Source organism: Lampetra fluviatilis, chromosome 5, assembly GCF_964198595.1.
Source record: "Lampetra fluviatilis chromosome 5, kcLamFluv1.1, whole genome shotgun sequence".
NCBI lineage: Eukaryota > Metazoa > Chordata > Hyperoartia > Petromyzontiformes > Petromyzontidae > Lampetra > Lampetra fluviatilis.
This window is the reverse complement of record NC_136279.1, coordinates 17052005-17070174: the sequence shown is the minus strand read 5'-3', so window position 1 is coordinate 17070174 and position 18170 is coordinate 17052005. Positions and strand designations below refer to the sequence as shown.

General features: G+C 55.5%; 1 protein-coding gene across 4 annotated transcripts in view; it reads right to left on the bottom strand.

The window, feature by feature from the left end:
* The window catches only part of TRAF7 (TNF receptor associated factor 7), a 42681-nt gene that overhangs the window by 11537 nt on the left and 12974 nt on the right, over positions 1-18170 (bottom strand). For 2 of the 4 annotated variants that reach the window (XM_078857012.1, XM_078857014.1), the window contains exons 2-11: positions 17165-17323; positions 15809-15866; positions 13014-13102; positions 10921-11019; positions 9550-9642; positions 6394-6427; positions 3989-4206; positions 3377-3507; positions 1419-1636; positions 177-250 (exon numbers count right to left, since the gene is read on the bottom strand). In XM_078857012.1, the coding sequence (XP_078713138.1) occupies positions 177-250; positions 1419-1636; positions 3377-3507; positions 3989-4206; positions 6394-6427; positions 9550-9642; positions 10921-11019; positions 13014-13102; positions 15809-15866; positions 17165-17260 (1110 nt within the window). In that variant the 5' untranslated portion in view covers positions 17261-17323. Of the gene's footprint in view, positions 1-176; positions 251-1418; positions 1637-3376; positions 3508-3988; positions 4207-6393; positions 6428-9549; positions 9643-10920; positions 11020-12072; positions 12948-13013; positions 13103-15808; positions 15867-17164; positions 17324-17586; positions 17667-18170 lie in introns of those variants that run through there. The other 2 variants (XM_078857013.1, XM_078857015.1) reach the window with 2 other exon arrangements.

Below are 18170 nucleotides of genomic sequence, written 5' to 3'. Positions count from 1 at the left end.
CTTCACACTGCTGCGGAACGTGGAGGCGTGGTTGCCGTGTGGTTGCCGCGTGGTTGCCGCGTGGTTGCCGCGTGGTTGCCGCGTGGTTGCCGCGTGGTTGCCGTGGTTCTACGTGTTGTCACGTGTGGCTATTGCCCGGTCAAATGTGCGGCTGTGCAGTTGCGAGCACGACTCACGCTCAGCATGGAGGTGTCTCTCCGGAACTCCATGAGGTCCTCGCTCAACTTGCTCTGGTTCTCGTCGAGCACGTCTGCAGGCACGGTCACACACCCACGGCACCGCCACATCAGCACCAACACCACCAACACCACCACCAACACCACCAACACCACCACCACCAACACCACCACCACCAACACCACCACCACCAACACCACCACCAACACCACCACCACCAACACCACCACCACCACCACCAACACCAACACCACCACCAACACCACCACCACCACCACCACCACCAACACCACCACCAACACCACCAACACCACCACCACCAACACCACCACCACCAACACCACCACCACCAACACCACCACCAACACCACCACCAACACCACCAACACCACCACCAACACCACCACCACCACCAACACCAACACCACCACCAACACCACCACCACCACCACCACCAACACCACCAACACCACCACCAACACCAACACCACCACCACCACCACCAACACCACCACCACCAACACCACCAACACCACCAACACCACCGCCGCCGCCAAGCTGCGCCACACCACGCCATCCGGTAGCCCACCTCAACCCCTCGAACCGCCTCCGACTGCGAGGGTCGTGCTGGATGAGCTCTGTGCGGGCCTGTGACTGTCTACATGCTCGTGTGAGCTGTGCTTGCCAGTTTCAGCCGTTCGTGTCCATGTGAACCGTGCACGCCTGTGACTACCTGCATGCCTGTGCATGCTGTGCGCGTGTGCCCGTGCGTGTGCCCGTGCGTGTGCCCGTGCGTGTGCCCGTGCGTGTACCCAGCGACCCGAGTTCAATTCCCGCTCATGGCCAACACCGCTGATGATGTTCTGAACCGCCGATGTGCGAACATCGCCGCTAGGAAGACAAATGCGGCCGGGCGTGGTGTTGGCCACCTACCCTGTCCTGTGCCTTGCCGGCCTTCATAGGTGCTCGCCAACAGCACTTTCCCCAACACAGTCTGTTAAGGCTACACGGGGGCTCTTAGTCTTTGAGTTTCGCCCATGCGAGCTGTGCGTGCCTGCGAGGGCTGTGCACGCGTGCCCATGCTCACTACTGGACGATCTGCGAAAGACGACTGGACGATCTGCGAACGAGAGCTTCACAGCTCATCGGATTCCTGCGGTGCAAATCATAATTCCGAGTCCGATTGGGCGCCGTTCGCGCGTGCGCCCCAGCGCGGGCTGCTCAGCCACTGCGGTCGTTACCGAACTTGAGCTCGACGCTCTTCTCGTGCTGGTCGAGGCGCTCCGACAGCTTGCCCAGCATGCTGCGCAGGAAGCCGATCTCCTGGTCCTTCTGCGTGAGCGACAGCTGCAGCTCGTGGAAGCGATCCTCCGTCTGCTGCAGGAACTCCTTGAGCCCCTCGAAGCGGCACGAGGGCAGGTGCAGAGCAAACGCCTCCTGGTTGCCCGCAAACGGGCACCTGGGGTCACACACGCACGCACGGAAGGAAGGACGCAAGACGTCAACGGAAAGACCCACGGAGCTACATAGCTCTTTTTCAGAAGCGACCTGGCTACCACAAATCACAGCGCAACGAAGTCGCTTGTCGTCACGTGGTTTGTATTTATTGCAGCAGCCAAATACTCTAAACACGTGATGTCGATTCTAAATGCGGAGGGAAAAACTGAAGGATGCCGGAGAAAAAAATCCACGCGACCACGGAGAGAGAGAGAGAGAACATGCAAATTCCAAATATACAGCAGCAGGCGTCAGGGTCGGGATAAAACCCACGACCTCCTGTATACCAGGCGAGCGAGTTAACATCTCCTAGTCACCGTGATGATGTTGAGAGAGAGACACGCAAACTCCAAATATCCAGCAGGCGTCAGGGTCGGGATAAAACCCACGACCTCCTGTACACCAGGCGAGGGAGTTAACATCTCGCTACCGCGGCGTCTGACGTTTGGCGATATGTGATGGCGACGTCACCGCAGCACTCGTGCCAGGAAAGGTGCAGTTTGAGGTTATCGCATAAATGTGTCAAAGGCTCGATGCTGGCAGGAGGTCACGGGACAGACCCAGTGTGTTTTGGGGTTGACTTCGCGGAGATGGCTGGCAGATGCACCACCACCTGTGCTCCCCACTGTGCCACCATGCTGTGTTCTAACACAGCACACACAAGGCGAAGATCCCCTGGGTAGCCTGTAACAGGTTGTGGGGGCAAGTGCCGTTAGCGAGCGCCAATGAAGACAGGCACGGCGCCCGAGGGTGTGGGTGGCCAGCACCGCGCCCGCAAAACTAAACAATAAACATGAAAATGTATGACTACTACACGAGGGTTAAATGTACAATCAGCACCATAATGGTTCAATCAAATGCAAGAAGAGTACGAGGTGGTGCGTTGAACAGCATTTCCCTTAAACGGTGAGGAGGAAGGGCTATGGTCACTCCCAGAGGAATCGGCTATTTTTTAAACGGTCTTAACCCCGATAAAAGTGTTATTATGTTCACGTCTCTCGGCTGTTTTAGTGTTTTTAATAAAAAAAAGTTTTTTTTAATAATCTTTTTTTTTCTTACACTCTTTCTCGTCAATTCGTTTTACACGCGTTACTTTCGCTCACCCCTGCACCCATTGGAGAGTTTAAACGGGGGGGGGAGTGGGCAAAACTCTGAGAGGGGTGGGGGCAGGTGGGACACACATCACAGTGAGTAATAATATTTTAGTTTTTATACATTTGCATGAGCTGCTGCTGCAGCTGCCTGCTGCTGCTGCAAGCATAATGCAGCTGCCGCTGATTATTACAACGCTGCAGCTGCTGCTGATAAATGATGATGATGCTGTTGCGGATACTGCTACGGGAGATGATAGTAATGGTGACGATGCTGTAGCAAATGATGATACTGCTGCTAATGATGCTGATGCTGCTGCAGATAATTCTACAGAAGATGATTGTAATGGTGACGATGCTGTAGCAAATGATGATACTGCTGCTAATGATGCTGATGATGCTGTTGCGGATAATTCTACAGAAGATGATTGTAATGGTGACGATGCTGTAGCAAATGATGATACTGCTGCTAATGATGCTGATGATGCTGTTGCGGATAATTCTACAGAAGATGATTGTAATGGTGACGATGCTGTAGCAAATGATGATACTGCTGCTAATGATGCCGAGGCTGCTGCTGCTGCTGCTGCTCCCGCCGGCGCTGAGCGTACCCGTACTTGGCGTGCACACACTTGATGTGCTCGCACTCCTTGAGGTGCACTGCCAGGTTGACCTTGAGCAGCGGCGGGCAGCTCGGGTTGTTGGGGCAGTGCACGGGGCGGTAGTCACAGCTCTCCTCGTGCTCCCTGCAACAACAAATACCAAGATCACCCCCCCACAGCTTTAACAAGACTGTTGGGGCAAGTGCTGTTAGCGAGCGCCTATGAAGGCCGGCACAACACACGAGGGGGTGGGTGGCCAGCACCGCGCCCGGCCGCCTTTGTCTCCCCAGTTTCGAAGTTTACACACCGCGCCAGGTACTCATTTGAGGCCGAGTCGACGGAGCAGAGGCCCATGACTGGTTAAGATAATCGTTACTGGTGTCGGCTGTGAGCGGGAATCAAACTCTTGTCGCCGGGTTTGTTGCGCAGCGCACAAAGCGCTACACTACGGCTCCCTGCACATGCTCCCGGCACAAACGCACACACACACACGTGCGCACGCACACACACACGTACACGTGCACGCACACACGCAGGTATATGTGCACAAACACGTAGCGCTGGGTAGCGCTCCGTGTAGTGCGGCGTGGCAGTGCAGCGTATGTGGCAGCGCGGGGCGACTTGCTTGCGAGCGCTGATGCGGATGGTGAAGGGACAGCCGCGGGGGTCGACCTCCCACGAGGAGCCCAGCTTCCCCGCGACCCCCACGCCACCGCCACCGCCCGCCGCCGCCACGCGGCACCCGAACTTGCAGTGGATGAAGAGCTCCCCGATCTGCTCGGCCACCGCAATGTTGTTCACCACCACCGTGAGATTTGCGTTGTCCACCGGACACTTCTCTACAAAAGACAAAAGATCGCCCCCCCCGGGAGAGCCTTTTTAAACGCACCCTTTGGGGCAAGTGCTGTTGGTGAGCGCCCTATTGTACGGATGCACACGCATATGAATGTGAAACTTCTTTGGCAACGAACGTAGCCGACAATGCTAAGCGGAGGTGTGGGGGGGGGGGAAGGACAACAAATAAAACACAAAAAGTAGTTCCAAAGAAATTAATGTTCTATTTAGATTTCAAAGTGCACAGCTCCCAGTTGCTTCCTGATATCGGAAGGAAGAGCGTTCCAGATGGCCGCAAAAACGGATCTGAAAGCCGGCGATGCGGTGACCCAGCTTTGTTCGATGGTTGGCCAGAAGCAAGGCTAACCGGAGTTCGCGTAATGGTTTATCCTCCTCAGTAAGATATTGTCGTTCATTCGTGGCAAGCACTTTGCGTGCAATAAGTGCGACCTTGTAATTAATGTCGGCACAGCACACACAGGCGGGTGGGTGACGCAGGGCAGTACCGCGCCCAGTGCTGATGTTCACACAACCGCAGCGGGTACTCATTTAAGGCCGAGTCAGCATAGGGGATGCCGAGCCCTCTGATCGAGATATCGCTCGCCACTAACGTTAGCCGTGACCGGAGATCGAACTCCGGAAGTCGGGGTTTGTAGCGCCGTGACGCAGCAGTTAACACTTTGCACGTACACCGGCCTAATAGACTTGCTGGTGTTGTTAGCGAGCAACTAGTAAGGCCAGCACGGCATAATAAGTAGGCATTGTGCCCCCCCCCCTCCACCACACACACAATATAACCCCTCCTCATGAACCGTGAGCTGGCAAGCGAGGGGAACGAACGCAGAGGACGGTGGACGGTGTGGGAAAGGTTTGTAACGAACATGAACGGCTCGTTTGGCGACACGCGACCACCTCCAGTCCATCGCTCATTCTCCCAACTTGCGCCACCCCCCCACCCCACCCCCGGCCTTCATCTGGACGCAAGAGCCACTCCACTCTGCTCGGCAAGAAAACGCCACCCCTCATCTCCACCTTCCCCGCCCCCCGCTCCGTTACCGCTTTGCAATCAAAACAAAATTTACGGCCAAAATCCGGCACTTTCTCCCGGCGTCTGGCACTGCGCCCGGGGCCACGACGGCCAAGGAGTCGTGACGTCCACGGCGACCGGTGAGGGGGGGGCAGGAAGCACCTTGCCAGGGAGGGGGCCGCCACCCCCCACCTCCCCGCCCCCACCCCCCGTCCCCGCCTCCCCCCAAGGCCCAGCTTATCTGTCGTGGCGGCGCCCGCCACCGACGCTACCGTCCACTGCCGCCACCCACCCCACGCCACCCCGTCTCGCACCCCTCCACCCACTGACTTCTTCTACAACCCCCCCCCACAAACGCCTCGCACCGCGCTCTCTGTTGTTGTTTGGCCCTGGCCGCTGTCGTAGGTGTGGTCGCCGCAGCTTAACGATCTCTGGAGGTGGGTTTTTGCGTTTAATTGCACCGAAAACACAGCGCGTGCCAATGGGATGTTCTGGTCGAGGTTCGGGTTTTGGCTTTTTAAGATTCTGTTTTCGAGGCGCGTCTGTGTTTGTTCGGCTGCTGCTGCCGTGGTGGTGGCGGGGCTGAATGCTGTTGGCGGTGGGGATTGGGTGCACCGAACCTGACGCAAGCGCCGTTGTGACGTCGCTGCCACTTAGTGGCGAACGGCGGTTGTTGTCAGTGGTGGGATGGTAATGGTGCTGGTGGTCTTAGTAAATATATCGGTTCGAAACCAGCGGCCTGGCACAAGCGCTGCGATGATGTCCACGAATGGCAGCTGTTGCTGTTGTTTGTGGAGTGTGATAGTGATGGTGGATGGTAGTGGTGCTGCTGGTGGTGGTGGTCGTGGTGGTGGCAATAGGTGGCTTTGGGGGGCGGTGGAAACAGCAAAGGTGTTGGTGGTAGGGATGATAGTGAACCAGGTAGGTGGTGCTGGCGGTGCCGAGTTGAACAGAATAGTTTTTCAATGACCACCAGTTGCAATGATTCCTCACCACCTCCATCCTCACCATTGCGCACATCTCCCTCACCGCAACCTTCACCACTACACCTCGCTCACCACCTCGCTCACCATTCACAGCAGCACCTCACCACCGCCCTCCCCCCACCCCGAGCGGCTCGCTACACATTCACCCGGACGCGACGCAAACCGGACACGCAACTCACCGGACGTCAGCGCGCACTTGCGGCAGAACGTGTGCTGCAGACCCAACAGACACAGCACACACGCACACGCGCATGATAAACAACGCAACAGGGGCATGACAGATGCAACACACACAGCAGAGGGTGCACGACGCACACAGAGCAGATGTAACCCATAGCACAACACACGCAAGACAGACACACACGCAGCACGAAATGAAAACACACGACAGAAAAACAGCACAACACACACGGACACATAAACTGCACACAATGTTGTCATTCCCCCACGCAAGAGACGCACGCAATACAAAACAGACACGCCATGCACGAGAGAAACGCACGCAGCGTTGGGCTGTAGGATTCCACCCCCTTGCACGTCGGCGTGACAGTCCCGCACGCGAGTCAAGAGCCGCCACGGCTCAGCACCAGTCAAGAGCGGTCACGGTTCAGCGGCAGTCACGAGCAGTCAAGGCCCAACACGGAGTCACGAAAGCCGAGGCGCGAGCCATCACGGCCCGGGCTATCGCTCTTCTCCACTACCGCCGACAAACTCCACTCGGTTGGGAAATAGCTCGAGGTGATCGTCACGTCGCCCCGCACCACGTGGCTGAAAAATGAAAGCCTTGAGGCTAAGCGAGTCTTTCCTTGGGTAAATAATTGCGAGACAAAATTAGAAATGAATGCGAAGAGAAAAAAAACCCAACAACGGAGGCCTCCCCGTCCTCGTTATGAAACAAAGCGCGCGGAACTGATAAGTGGGGCGCCAGCAATCGCGAGCGGAACTGGGCACGGGAGACCGGGTTCCACACACACATACACACATGTACGTACGTACACGTGGCATGGGCGCCAGTGGGTTCCACACAAACACACACACACGCACATACACACATACATACACATACACGTACGTACACGTGGCATGGGCACCAGTGGGTTCCACATACAAACACACACACACGCACATACACACATACATACACACACACGTACGTACACGTGGCATGGGCGCCAGTGGGTTCCCCACACAAACACACACACAAACAAACACACACACACACAAACACACACACACGTACGTACACATGACATGGGCGCCAGTGGGTTCCACACACAAACACACACATACACGTACGTACGTACACGTGACATGGGTGCCAGTGGGTTCCACACACAAACAAACACACACAAACACACATACACACACGTACGTACACATGATATGGGCGCGGGTTTCACACACAAACACACACACACACACGTAGGTACACGTGACATGGGCGCCAGTAGGTTCTCCATAAAAACACTAAAACTAAACGATCATTCGTATTGATTTGAAGCTTTCGTGACTGCAGGAAGCCGTACTCTTTGGTTCTTTCGGTAAAGTCACGTGGGTAGAAAATTAATAGATCACGACGTTTCGATCGCAACGCAAGCCACCGTCACCAGGTGAGACCAACACAGAAGGAAAAAAAACAAACTGCTGAAGTTGTTTCTTGCTGTGGTCCCACCTGATGACGGTCGCTTGTGTCGCGATGGAAACGTCGTGATCTATTAATTTTCTAACCTAAGTGACTTTACCGAAAGTCACGCAGCTCTTTCTCAGAAGCGACCTGGCCAACAAACGATAGCTCAACAAAGTGGCTTATCACGTGACAATTTATAGCAGCCAATTGCTCGCAACGCGTGATGTTGATTTTAAACCCGTAGGGGAAAACCTGGAGGACCCGGAGAAAACTCCACGCGACCACATGAAGAACATTCAAACTCCAAATATACAAGCGTCAGGCTTGGGATCGAATCCACAACCTCCTGCATACCAGTTGAGGCACGGAGACACACGTACGTACATACACGCGGCACGGGCCATCAGCAGGGACCACTGCCCCCCCTCCCCCCCCACTCCCCTTCCCTGTGTCAGCAAATGGTGGCACCAGACAGCCAAGTACTGGTGCTGCTGGTGGCCAGGAAGAAGGATGCATTGGATGGATGTATGTTGAACTTATTACGCAACGTATGCAGCCCGACCGCGCTAACCGGAGGTGCGGTGATGTGGCGTGGTGACGTGCGAGGGTAGGCGATGACGTGCGATGGTGGTGTGAGGGCGAGGGACGGTGAGTGTTGGTGAGTGATGGTGTGTGATGGTGAGCGATGGTGTGTGATGGTGAGTGGCGATGTACGGTGGTGAGTGATGATGCGGGTGATGTTGTGTGATGGTGAGCGATGGTGTGTGATGGTGAGTGGCGATGTGTGATATTGTGCGGTGGTGAGCGATGGTGCGTGATGGTGAGTGATGGTGAGCGATGGTGTATGATGGTGAGCGATGATGCGGGTGATGATGTGTGATGGTGAGCGATGGTGTGTGATGGCGAGTGGCGATGTACGGTGGTGAGCGATGATGCGGGTGATGTTGCGTGCTGGTGAGCGATGGTGTGGGGGATGATTCTTGACGGTGAGCGGTGATGACGAAGGCTACGATTTTGGCACGGAGGTGGTCAGGAAAGTCCGTGAAATATTGGGAAATGGCTGCAGAAACACATTAGATCAGGCGCTTCCTTTATTTATTTTTGAAAATGCTCTACGTTGGTGGGAGGGAAGTGGAGTGGGGGGTGGAGATAATGGGGCGGGGGGGGGGGTGCTAGCACCCCACCTTATTCCGTGAATTCTAGTTTTATCCACGCACCTCTTCCTCAGCGACAACATCGTAGCCCGACTGGCGAGTGATGATGAAGTGGAGGCGCTTGACCCCTTCCCGTCCCGAGACGTCTGCAAGTTGCAGGGTGTGGGTCCCGTTCTCCTCCGAATCTCGGAACGTGCAAATTAAAGGGGCTCGGCTTTAATTTTATTTTGGAGAGGCGTAGTAGCGCCGTCGTTTTTGTTAAAGACGTTGTACTCGCCGCAGAGAGCCTTAGCGACATGACCGCCGCACTCTACTATACCTGGCGCCAAACTGTACCGCACGCCCTCCCGCATGACCTTGCGGGGAGCCTCTCGTACTGATAAAGTGATTTTATCTTCGTTTTTATTCTGCTTTCGTTTCGATGATGTACACGTACATCAACGGAGGGAGAGAAGAAAAAAAAAACTGACGCCGTACACATACGTCATCGGAACGGGAAAGGGTTAACGTGACGGGGTGGGTAAACCGGCGATGTGCGACGGCGAGCGGCTCACCCCGCACGTCGTGATGATGGGGTCCTTAAAGATGCCGCAACACAGCTGGCAGCACAGCTTGATGGACGGGGGCTCGGCAAAAACCAGCGGGTCCTGTGGTCACATGCACACCACACCACATGTCACAAACACACACCACACGTCACACACACACACACCACACGTCACATACGCCACACAACAAAAACAAATATCCCCCTGTATAGCCTTAACAAGACTGTTGGGGCAAAGTGCTGTTCGCGAGCACCTTTGAAGGCTGGCAAGACACACGAGGGGGTGAGTGGCCAGCACCATGCCCGGCTGCCTTTGTCTCCTAGTAGCGATGTTTATTCACAGCACTAGATATTTATTTGGGGCTGTATACGCATGCGTGCGTGCGCGTGTGTGCGTGTGTGTATGCGTGTGTGTGCGCGTGTGTGTACGCGTGTGTGTACGCTTGTGTGTGTACGCGTGTGTCTACGCGCGTGTAGGCTTGTGTGTATGCGCGTGTGTGTGCGCGTGTGTGTGCGTGTGTATGCGTGTGTGCGTGTGTGCGCGTGTGTGTATGCGTGTGTGTAGGCTTGTGTGTATACGCGTGTGTGTATGCGTGTGTGTAGGCTTGTGTGTATACGCGTGTGTGTATGCGTGTGTGTAGGCTTGTGTGTATACGCGTGTGTGTATACGTGTGTGTATGCGTGTGTGTATGCGTGTGTGTATGCGTGTGTGTATGCGTGTGTGTATGCGTGTGTGTATGCGTGTGTGTATGCGTGTGTATACGCGTGTGTGTATGCGTGTGTGTAGGCTTGTGTGTATATGCGTGTGTGTATGCGTGTGTGTATGCGTGTGTGTATGCGCATGTGTGTATGCGTGTGTGTAGGCTTGTGTGTATATGCGTGTGTGTATGCGTGTGTGTAGGCTTGTGTGTAGGCTTGTGTGTATGCGTGTGTGTAGGCTTGTGTGTAGGCTTGTGTGTATGCGTGTGTGTATGCGTGTGTGTATGCGTGTGTGTATGCGTGTGTGTACGCGTGTGTGTACGCGTGTGTGTAGGCTTGTGTGTATGCGTGTGTGTATACGTGTGTGTATACGTGTGTGTATGCGTGTGTATGCGTGTGTGTACGCGTGTGTGTAGGCTTGTGTGTATGCGTGTGTGTAGGCTTGTGTGTATACGCGTGTGTGTATGCGTGTGTGTATGCGTGTGTGTATACGCGTGTGTGTATACGCGTGTGTGTATGCGTGTGTGTATGCGTGTGTGTATGCGTGTGTGTATACGCGTGTGTGTATACGCGTGTGTGTATGCGTGTGTGTATGCGTGTGTGTATGCGTGTGTGTATGCGTGTGTGTATGCGTGTGTGTACGGGCGTGAGAGGCAAGGGCCCGTCATCTCCCCCTCACCTCGTCGTCCTCGTCCTCGTGAAGCGAGAAGGTGGAGCGCACGGACATGTTCGACTCGGAGTGCAGCGAGCGCACCGACATGGCGGCCACAGGGCCTGGCTGCACAAAAAAATGACAAAGACCCCCCCCCGTGTAGCCTTTAACACCCTGCCGGGGCAATCGCTGTTAGCGAACACCTATTTAGGCCTGCACGCCACAGGAGGGGGTGGGTGGCCAGGACCAAGCCCGGCAACCTTTGTCTCCCCAGTGGCGGTGTGTTCACATCGCCCCAGGTACAGATTGAGTCGACCTAGAGGAGGCCCAGGACTTGTGCAGACATTACTTGCCACCGATATTAGCTATGGCCGGCAAGACGTCGAACTTCATTTGCCCGGTCCGGAGTGCAGTTCCACTAAGCACATCGCTGCAGCTCCACACCACGTGCACAGCAGCAACAACAAAGGCCTCACATGCATGCCCACACATACATACACACACACGCACGCGCGTGCGTGCACATGTGCCGACAAAAGCCTGAACAGACTTTTGGGGCAAGCGCTCTTAGCGGGCACCTTTGAAGGCCATCGCGCTACACGAGGGGGCAGGTGGCCAGCACCACGCCCGACCGCCTTTGTCTCCCCAGTGTCAACGTTTAAACACCGCACCAGGTACTTATTTGAGGCTGAGTCAGCCTAGGGGAGGCCCAGGACTCGTTAAGATAATCGTCACTGGCATTGGCCATGAGCAGGAATCAAACTTGGGTCGACGGGTTCATAGATCAGTGCCCTAACCGCCTCACCACCGCTACCCACATTTGCACAAGACAAAGATCCCCTGTATAGCCTTTAATAGAGTGTTGGGGCAAGTGCTATTAGCAAGCATCAGCGCACGCACACACACACACATACGCACACGTGCACACGTACAGAGAAAACCTAATCAACCACCATCACCGCCACCACGCACCGGCCCTCCCAACTGACGGTCACCGTTCCAGAAATGCCACAACCGTGACACCGGCGGCGCCGACCTTTCCCGGCGAGCGCGACGCCCGTCACGCAGCGCTGTCGCGAGCGCGGCTCGCTCATTAAAAGACGGAGAGAGGAGAGGCCAAAGAGAGGCGCGGTTACGGAGAGCCGACGACGGGCAGAGGACCGGGGGGTGGGGGTTTACCTCCTCGCGGTCACCTCTCCTCCTCCCTCTCTGGTACCACCGTCACCGCTGCCGCGGCCGCGCCGAAGCGCCACGACGGGAGACGACGCGGAGAGACGCGGTGCGGACGGGCATCGCAAGCACTCGAATCGGAAGCTCACTTACCGCTCACCTCCACTCGCCACTTGCCACCTTACAAGCGAAGTACCGCTCCCCTAGTCTCGCACGCTCGCAGCACCACCCCTCTTTACGCACACGCTCACGAGCACTCGCTCACCGCTCGCTCACTGCCACATCCTCGCTCAATGCCACTCGCTCAGTCGCTCGCTCACTCACTCGCTCACTCACTCCCCGTCAATCACTCGATCACCCATTCACGCTCGCTCGCCTCACCGCTCTCACTTGCTTCTACCTGCTCGCTCGCAAATATTTTCTCGCTCTCTGCCACTTCTCTGCCTCGCTCACAACCACTCGCGCTCGCCTCGCTCACTCCCCGCTTGCGAGCGTGGACTGGGGAACGTCCGCCAAGCGACAAGCCAGAAACGCTCGCTCGCTTCCTGTCACACGCACGCGTGCTTCCTGTTGCTGCTGCCCCCCTCCCCCCCACCACCGACAGGGTTGGGGAGAGGGGGGGAAGGAGGGGGGTAGGGAGGGAAGGAGAGAGCGGGGAAGAACCCAAGTCTCTGAGCCCATGGGAGCGGGATGTTCACGAGCGCAGAGCCAGGGAAGAACAAAGCACGAATCATGACCTGCGGCGTGAGGGACAGCCAAGGACAGCTCCCGGGCCAACACAACCGTTAAGAGAGAGAGACACGTCCCCCCGAGATGCAGCGACGATGCAATGAGACACGGCTACGACGGAGGAGACGGTGAGACGTTTCTGTCGTCAGACCCAGCCGTGGGGCAGCAGCGACAGACGCGGCGGCGGTGAGACGACAGCGACGAGAGGTGCGGCCTCTCACCAGCAGGTTGGCGTCATCGTGGATGCTGAACACCGCCGAGCCGGATGAGGGCGTGCGCCGATGCTGCATGTACGAGCTTGTGCCATCAGCTGTGCGCGCACGTACACACACACATACACACACGTACAACAACAACAACAACCGCCATTCGCCACTAAGTGGCGGTGACGTCACCACGACGCTTGTGCCAGGCCAAGTGCACCTTGAGGCCACGTGAAGTGTCGAACGCCCGCTGGCAGGAGGTCACGGGGCAGACCAAGCAGGTGCCACGGGTCGACTGACCGAGATGACCGAGATGACTGGCTGATGCACCACCTGTGCCCCCTACTGTACCAACTTGCTGTGCTTTAGCCACCCGGTGCTCCGCTCGTTGTTGTGAGCGTCGCTCCTCCGCCCTCCGTTGTTGTACACGTACACACATGCATACACACACGTGCACGCACGTATGGGCATGTACAGACGTGCGTGCAGCATGTCACACACAAAGACAAAGATCCCCCGTGTAGCCTCGACAAGTGATGTCAGTTCGTTGTCCTCCCCTCGCACCTCCGATGAGCACAGTTGGCTAGGCACGGTGCAAGAGGAGTTCAACGTACGTACACGTGAAGGCCGGCACGGCACACGAAGAGGGTGGGTAGCAAGCACCATGCCCGGCCGCCTTTATCTCCTGAGTAGCGATGTTTACACACTGCACCAGGTACTTATTTGAGGCTGAGTTGACCTAGGGGAAGCCTATGACCTGTTAAGGTAATCGTCACAGGTATTCGTGGCCGTGAGCGGGAATCGAACTCGGGTGGCCAGGTTCATAGCGCAACACGCCAACTGCTGCACAGCGTCTCACACACATACACACGTATACACAGCGTCTCACACACACACGTACACACAGCGTCTCACACACACACACGTACACACAGCGTCTCATACACACATACACGTACACACAGCGTCTCACACACATACACACGTATACACAGCGTCTTCACACACACACGTACACACAGCGTCTCACACACACACACACGTACACACAGCGTCTCACACACATACACACGTACACACAGCGTCTCACACACATACACACGTATACACAGCGTCTCACACACACACGTACACACAGCGTCTCACACACACACACACACGTACACACAGAGTCGCACACACATACACACATATACACAGCGTCTCACACACACACGTACACACAGCGTCTCACACACACACACGTACACACAGCGTCTCATACACACACACACGTACACACAGCGTCTCACACACACACGTACACACAGCGTCTCACACACACACACGTATACACAGCGTCTCACACACACACACGTACACACAGCGTCTCACACACACACACGTACACACAGCGTCTCATACACACACATACACACAGCGTCTCACACACATACACACGTATACACAGCGTCTCACACACACACACACGTACACACAGCGTCTCACACACATACACACGTATACACAGCGTCTCACACACACACACACACGTACACACAGCGTCTCACACACACACGTACACACAGCGTCTCACACACATACACACGTACACACAGCGTCTCACACACACACGTACACACAGCGTCTCACACACACACGTACACACAGCGTCTCACACACACACACGTACACACAGCGTCTCACACACACACACGTACACACAGCGTCTCACACACACACACGTACACACAGCGTCTCACACACACACACGTACACACAGCGTCTCACACACACACACGTACACACAGCGTCTCACACACACACACGTATACACAGCGTCTCACACACACACACGTACACAAAGCGTCTCACACACACACACGTACACACAGCGTCTCATACACACACACACGTATACACAGCGTCTCATACACACACACACATACACACAGCGTCTCACACACATACACACGTATACACAGCGTCTCACACACACACGTACACACAGCGTCTCACACACACACACACGTACACACAGCGTCTCACACATATACACATGTACACACAGCGTCTCACACATATACACATGTACACACAGCGTCTCACACACACACACGTACACACAGCGTCTCATACACACACACACGTATACACAGCGTCTCATACACACACACACACGTACACACAGCGTCTCACACATATACACATGTACACACAGCGTCTCACACACACACACGTACACACAGCGTCTCACACACATACACACGTATACACAGCGTCTCACACACACACATACACACAGCGTCTCACACACATACACACGTATACACAGCGTCTCACACACACACGTACACACAGCGTCTCACACATATACACATGTACACACAGCGTCTCACACACACACGTATACACAGCGTCTCACACACATACACACGTATACACAGCGTCTCACACACATACACACGTATACACAGCGTCTCACACACACACGTACACACAGCGTCTCACACACACACGTACACACAGCGTCTCACACACACACACGTATACACAGCGTCTCACACACACACACATATACACAGCGTCTCACACACACACACACAGCATCTCACATACACACATACACACGTACACACACACACACAGCGTCTCACACACACACACGTATACACAGCATCTCACACACACACGTATTACACAGCGTCTCACACACACACACGTATACACAGCGTCTCACACACACACAGAGACTCGCACACGAATGACTCCATGGACCGTACCCATCCGTGCGGCGCTGGCTTGTGCCGCGTGTATAGCTGTGCGGTGCTCACCCTTGGTGATGGTGGTGATGGTGGTGTACGCGGGCCCAAACGTTGTCTCCATCCTCGCCTGCCGTACACAACCGGAGTGTTACCCGACAGAGACAAACCAAAAAGATCCCCCGTGTAGCCTTAACAGACTGCTGGGGCAAGTGCTGCTAGCAAGTAGCAGCACTGCACACGAGGGGATGGGTGGCCAGCACCATGCTTGGCCGCCTTAATCTCCCTAGTGGCGATGTTTACACACCGCACCAGGTACTCGTCTGAGGCTGAGTCGACCTAGGGGAGGCTTAGGACCGGTTCAGATAATCGTCACTTGGTGTTGGCCGTGTGCAGGAATGGAACTCGGGTCGCCGGGTTCGTAGCGCAGCGTAGCGCTAACCGCTACCACTCCCAACGCCACAGTGGAGCTACAGAGGAACGCAGAGTTAGTACGTAGCGGTACAGGTACCGACACAGGTGCACACAGTACATAGAAGAGCAGGGACTACATTCGCTGCGCAGGCTTCTCCTGGCAAGCCAGAGGTGTCGTAGCACCTCGACTCTCACGGGAGTGGGGAGTTTCACAACATTTGTGCAATGCACCAACGCTCACTCACCAACCCTCCCACAGTGCTGGATTAGAGGCCACGTGCAGCATCGCCACCACTGGCGTAGAAGGTCTCGGTGGGTACTGTAGGTGTCTGTGGGTACTATAGGACTAGGTGTGTACTATAGGTCTGGGTGGGTACTATAAGACTAGGTGGTACTATAGGTGTCTGTGGGCCACCCCCCCCCCCCCTTTCTCGCGATTCACCGTTACGGAAATAGCTACGGATGTTTTTAACCCGTATACAATCATATGTAGGCTATATGACGATATATTTTACGTTCTCAAAAATTGTTCTTAAATTTTGGTACTTGTTTATCTGTTGATTCGGGGCCCACTTGTGGCCGACTGGGCCCCCTATGCGTCGCATAACGCGACCACATACCGCCCCCCCCCCCCATAATAAAGGTTTTTTTGGGGTTAGATCGCGTAAATATGTGTCGATAAACCAGCCACCACCCGACACAGCTAATTAGTAAGGCTTGTCACGTAAACAGAACTAGTACAGCGTGTTGGACAGCAAATCCACAATATTTACAATTGTAAACGAATTGGCATGTTCTGTTTCCCATATCGGGTGGTGGCTGGTTTGACGACACATTCACATTTACGCGATCTAACCCCAAATTAAAAACTCTATTACGGATATTGGTCACAAAAGCCGACGTGTTAAACTACCCCCCCCCCGCCGCCCCCCACAATAGTTGCACCCCTGGGTTGTAGGTAGTGTAGTTGTGTGTAGCCTGTGTGCTGGAAGGGGGGGGGGGGCTCTCTCTCACCACGCCCGGGGGGGACTGGCTGGCAGGCGAGGTGGTGGTTGGCACGCCGGCGCCGCTCGCGAACGGGCTGTACCAGCTGCCCCGGGCCGAGGCCATCCGCTCGCGGCAGCTGCGACAACGGCGACGGCGGCGGCGGCGCTACTGCACAGGCAGCACCGCCTACACACGGACACACACGGACACACACGGACGCGCGACACACTCAGTGCACACCGCACACACGACCACAGCAACCAAAACCCACAAGAGGGAATGGCCACGCGAGCACGGCACCACGCACGAGAGGAGGCAAGACACACACACACACAACGCGGCAGAAACGTCACGCGCGCACATAGGCAGAGTGCAACAACAACAACAACCGCCATTCGCCACTAAGTGGCGGTGACGTCACCACGACGCTTGTGCCAGGCCATGTGCACCTTGAGGCTGCCACGTGAAGTGTCGAACGCCCGCTGGCAGGAGGTCACGGGGCAGACCCAGGTGCGACTGACCGAGATGCCTGCCTCGGTCAGGCAGAGTGCGAACATGTACACACACACCGCGCGCAAAAGGCACGTCGCAGAAAACGCACCACACAGCACGCACACAGCACGCACACAAACAGCACACACAACATTTAGCAGCTCACGACACATGCAACAGGGCACGCAAACGCACAGCACACACAGCACACACGAAGTACAAAAAGCACATGACACACACACACATCAACGCGCGTTCCTCGCATACTCCGCGCGTCAACAACAACATTGCCAGCGGTTCTCGGCACTGCCGGCTATGGCAGAATCATACACAGCCTCGATTGGTAACATCACAACAATAGAAGCAATAACAACAACAAGAATGTGAAATTTGCTGCTTCAGACGCTGTCTTTCCGACAAGACCTGTTCTTCACCTGAGGACGGCTGCTTGCGTTGTGGCCGAAACGTCGTGAGAATTATTTTATTATGTTTTATTTTTATTATTTTATTATTTCCCTTCTACGTGACTTTATCGAAAGAA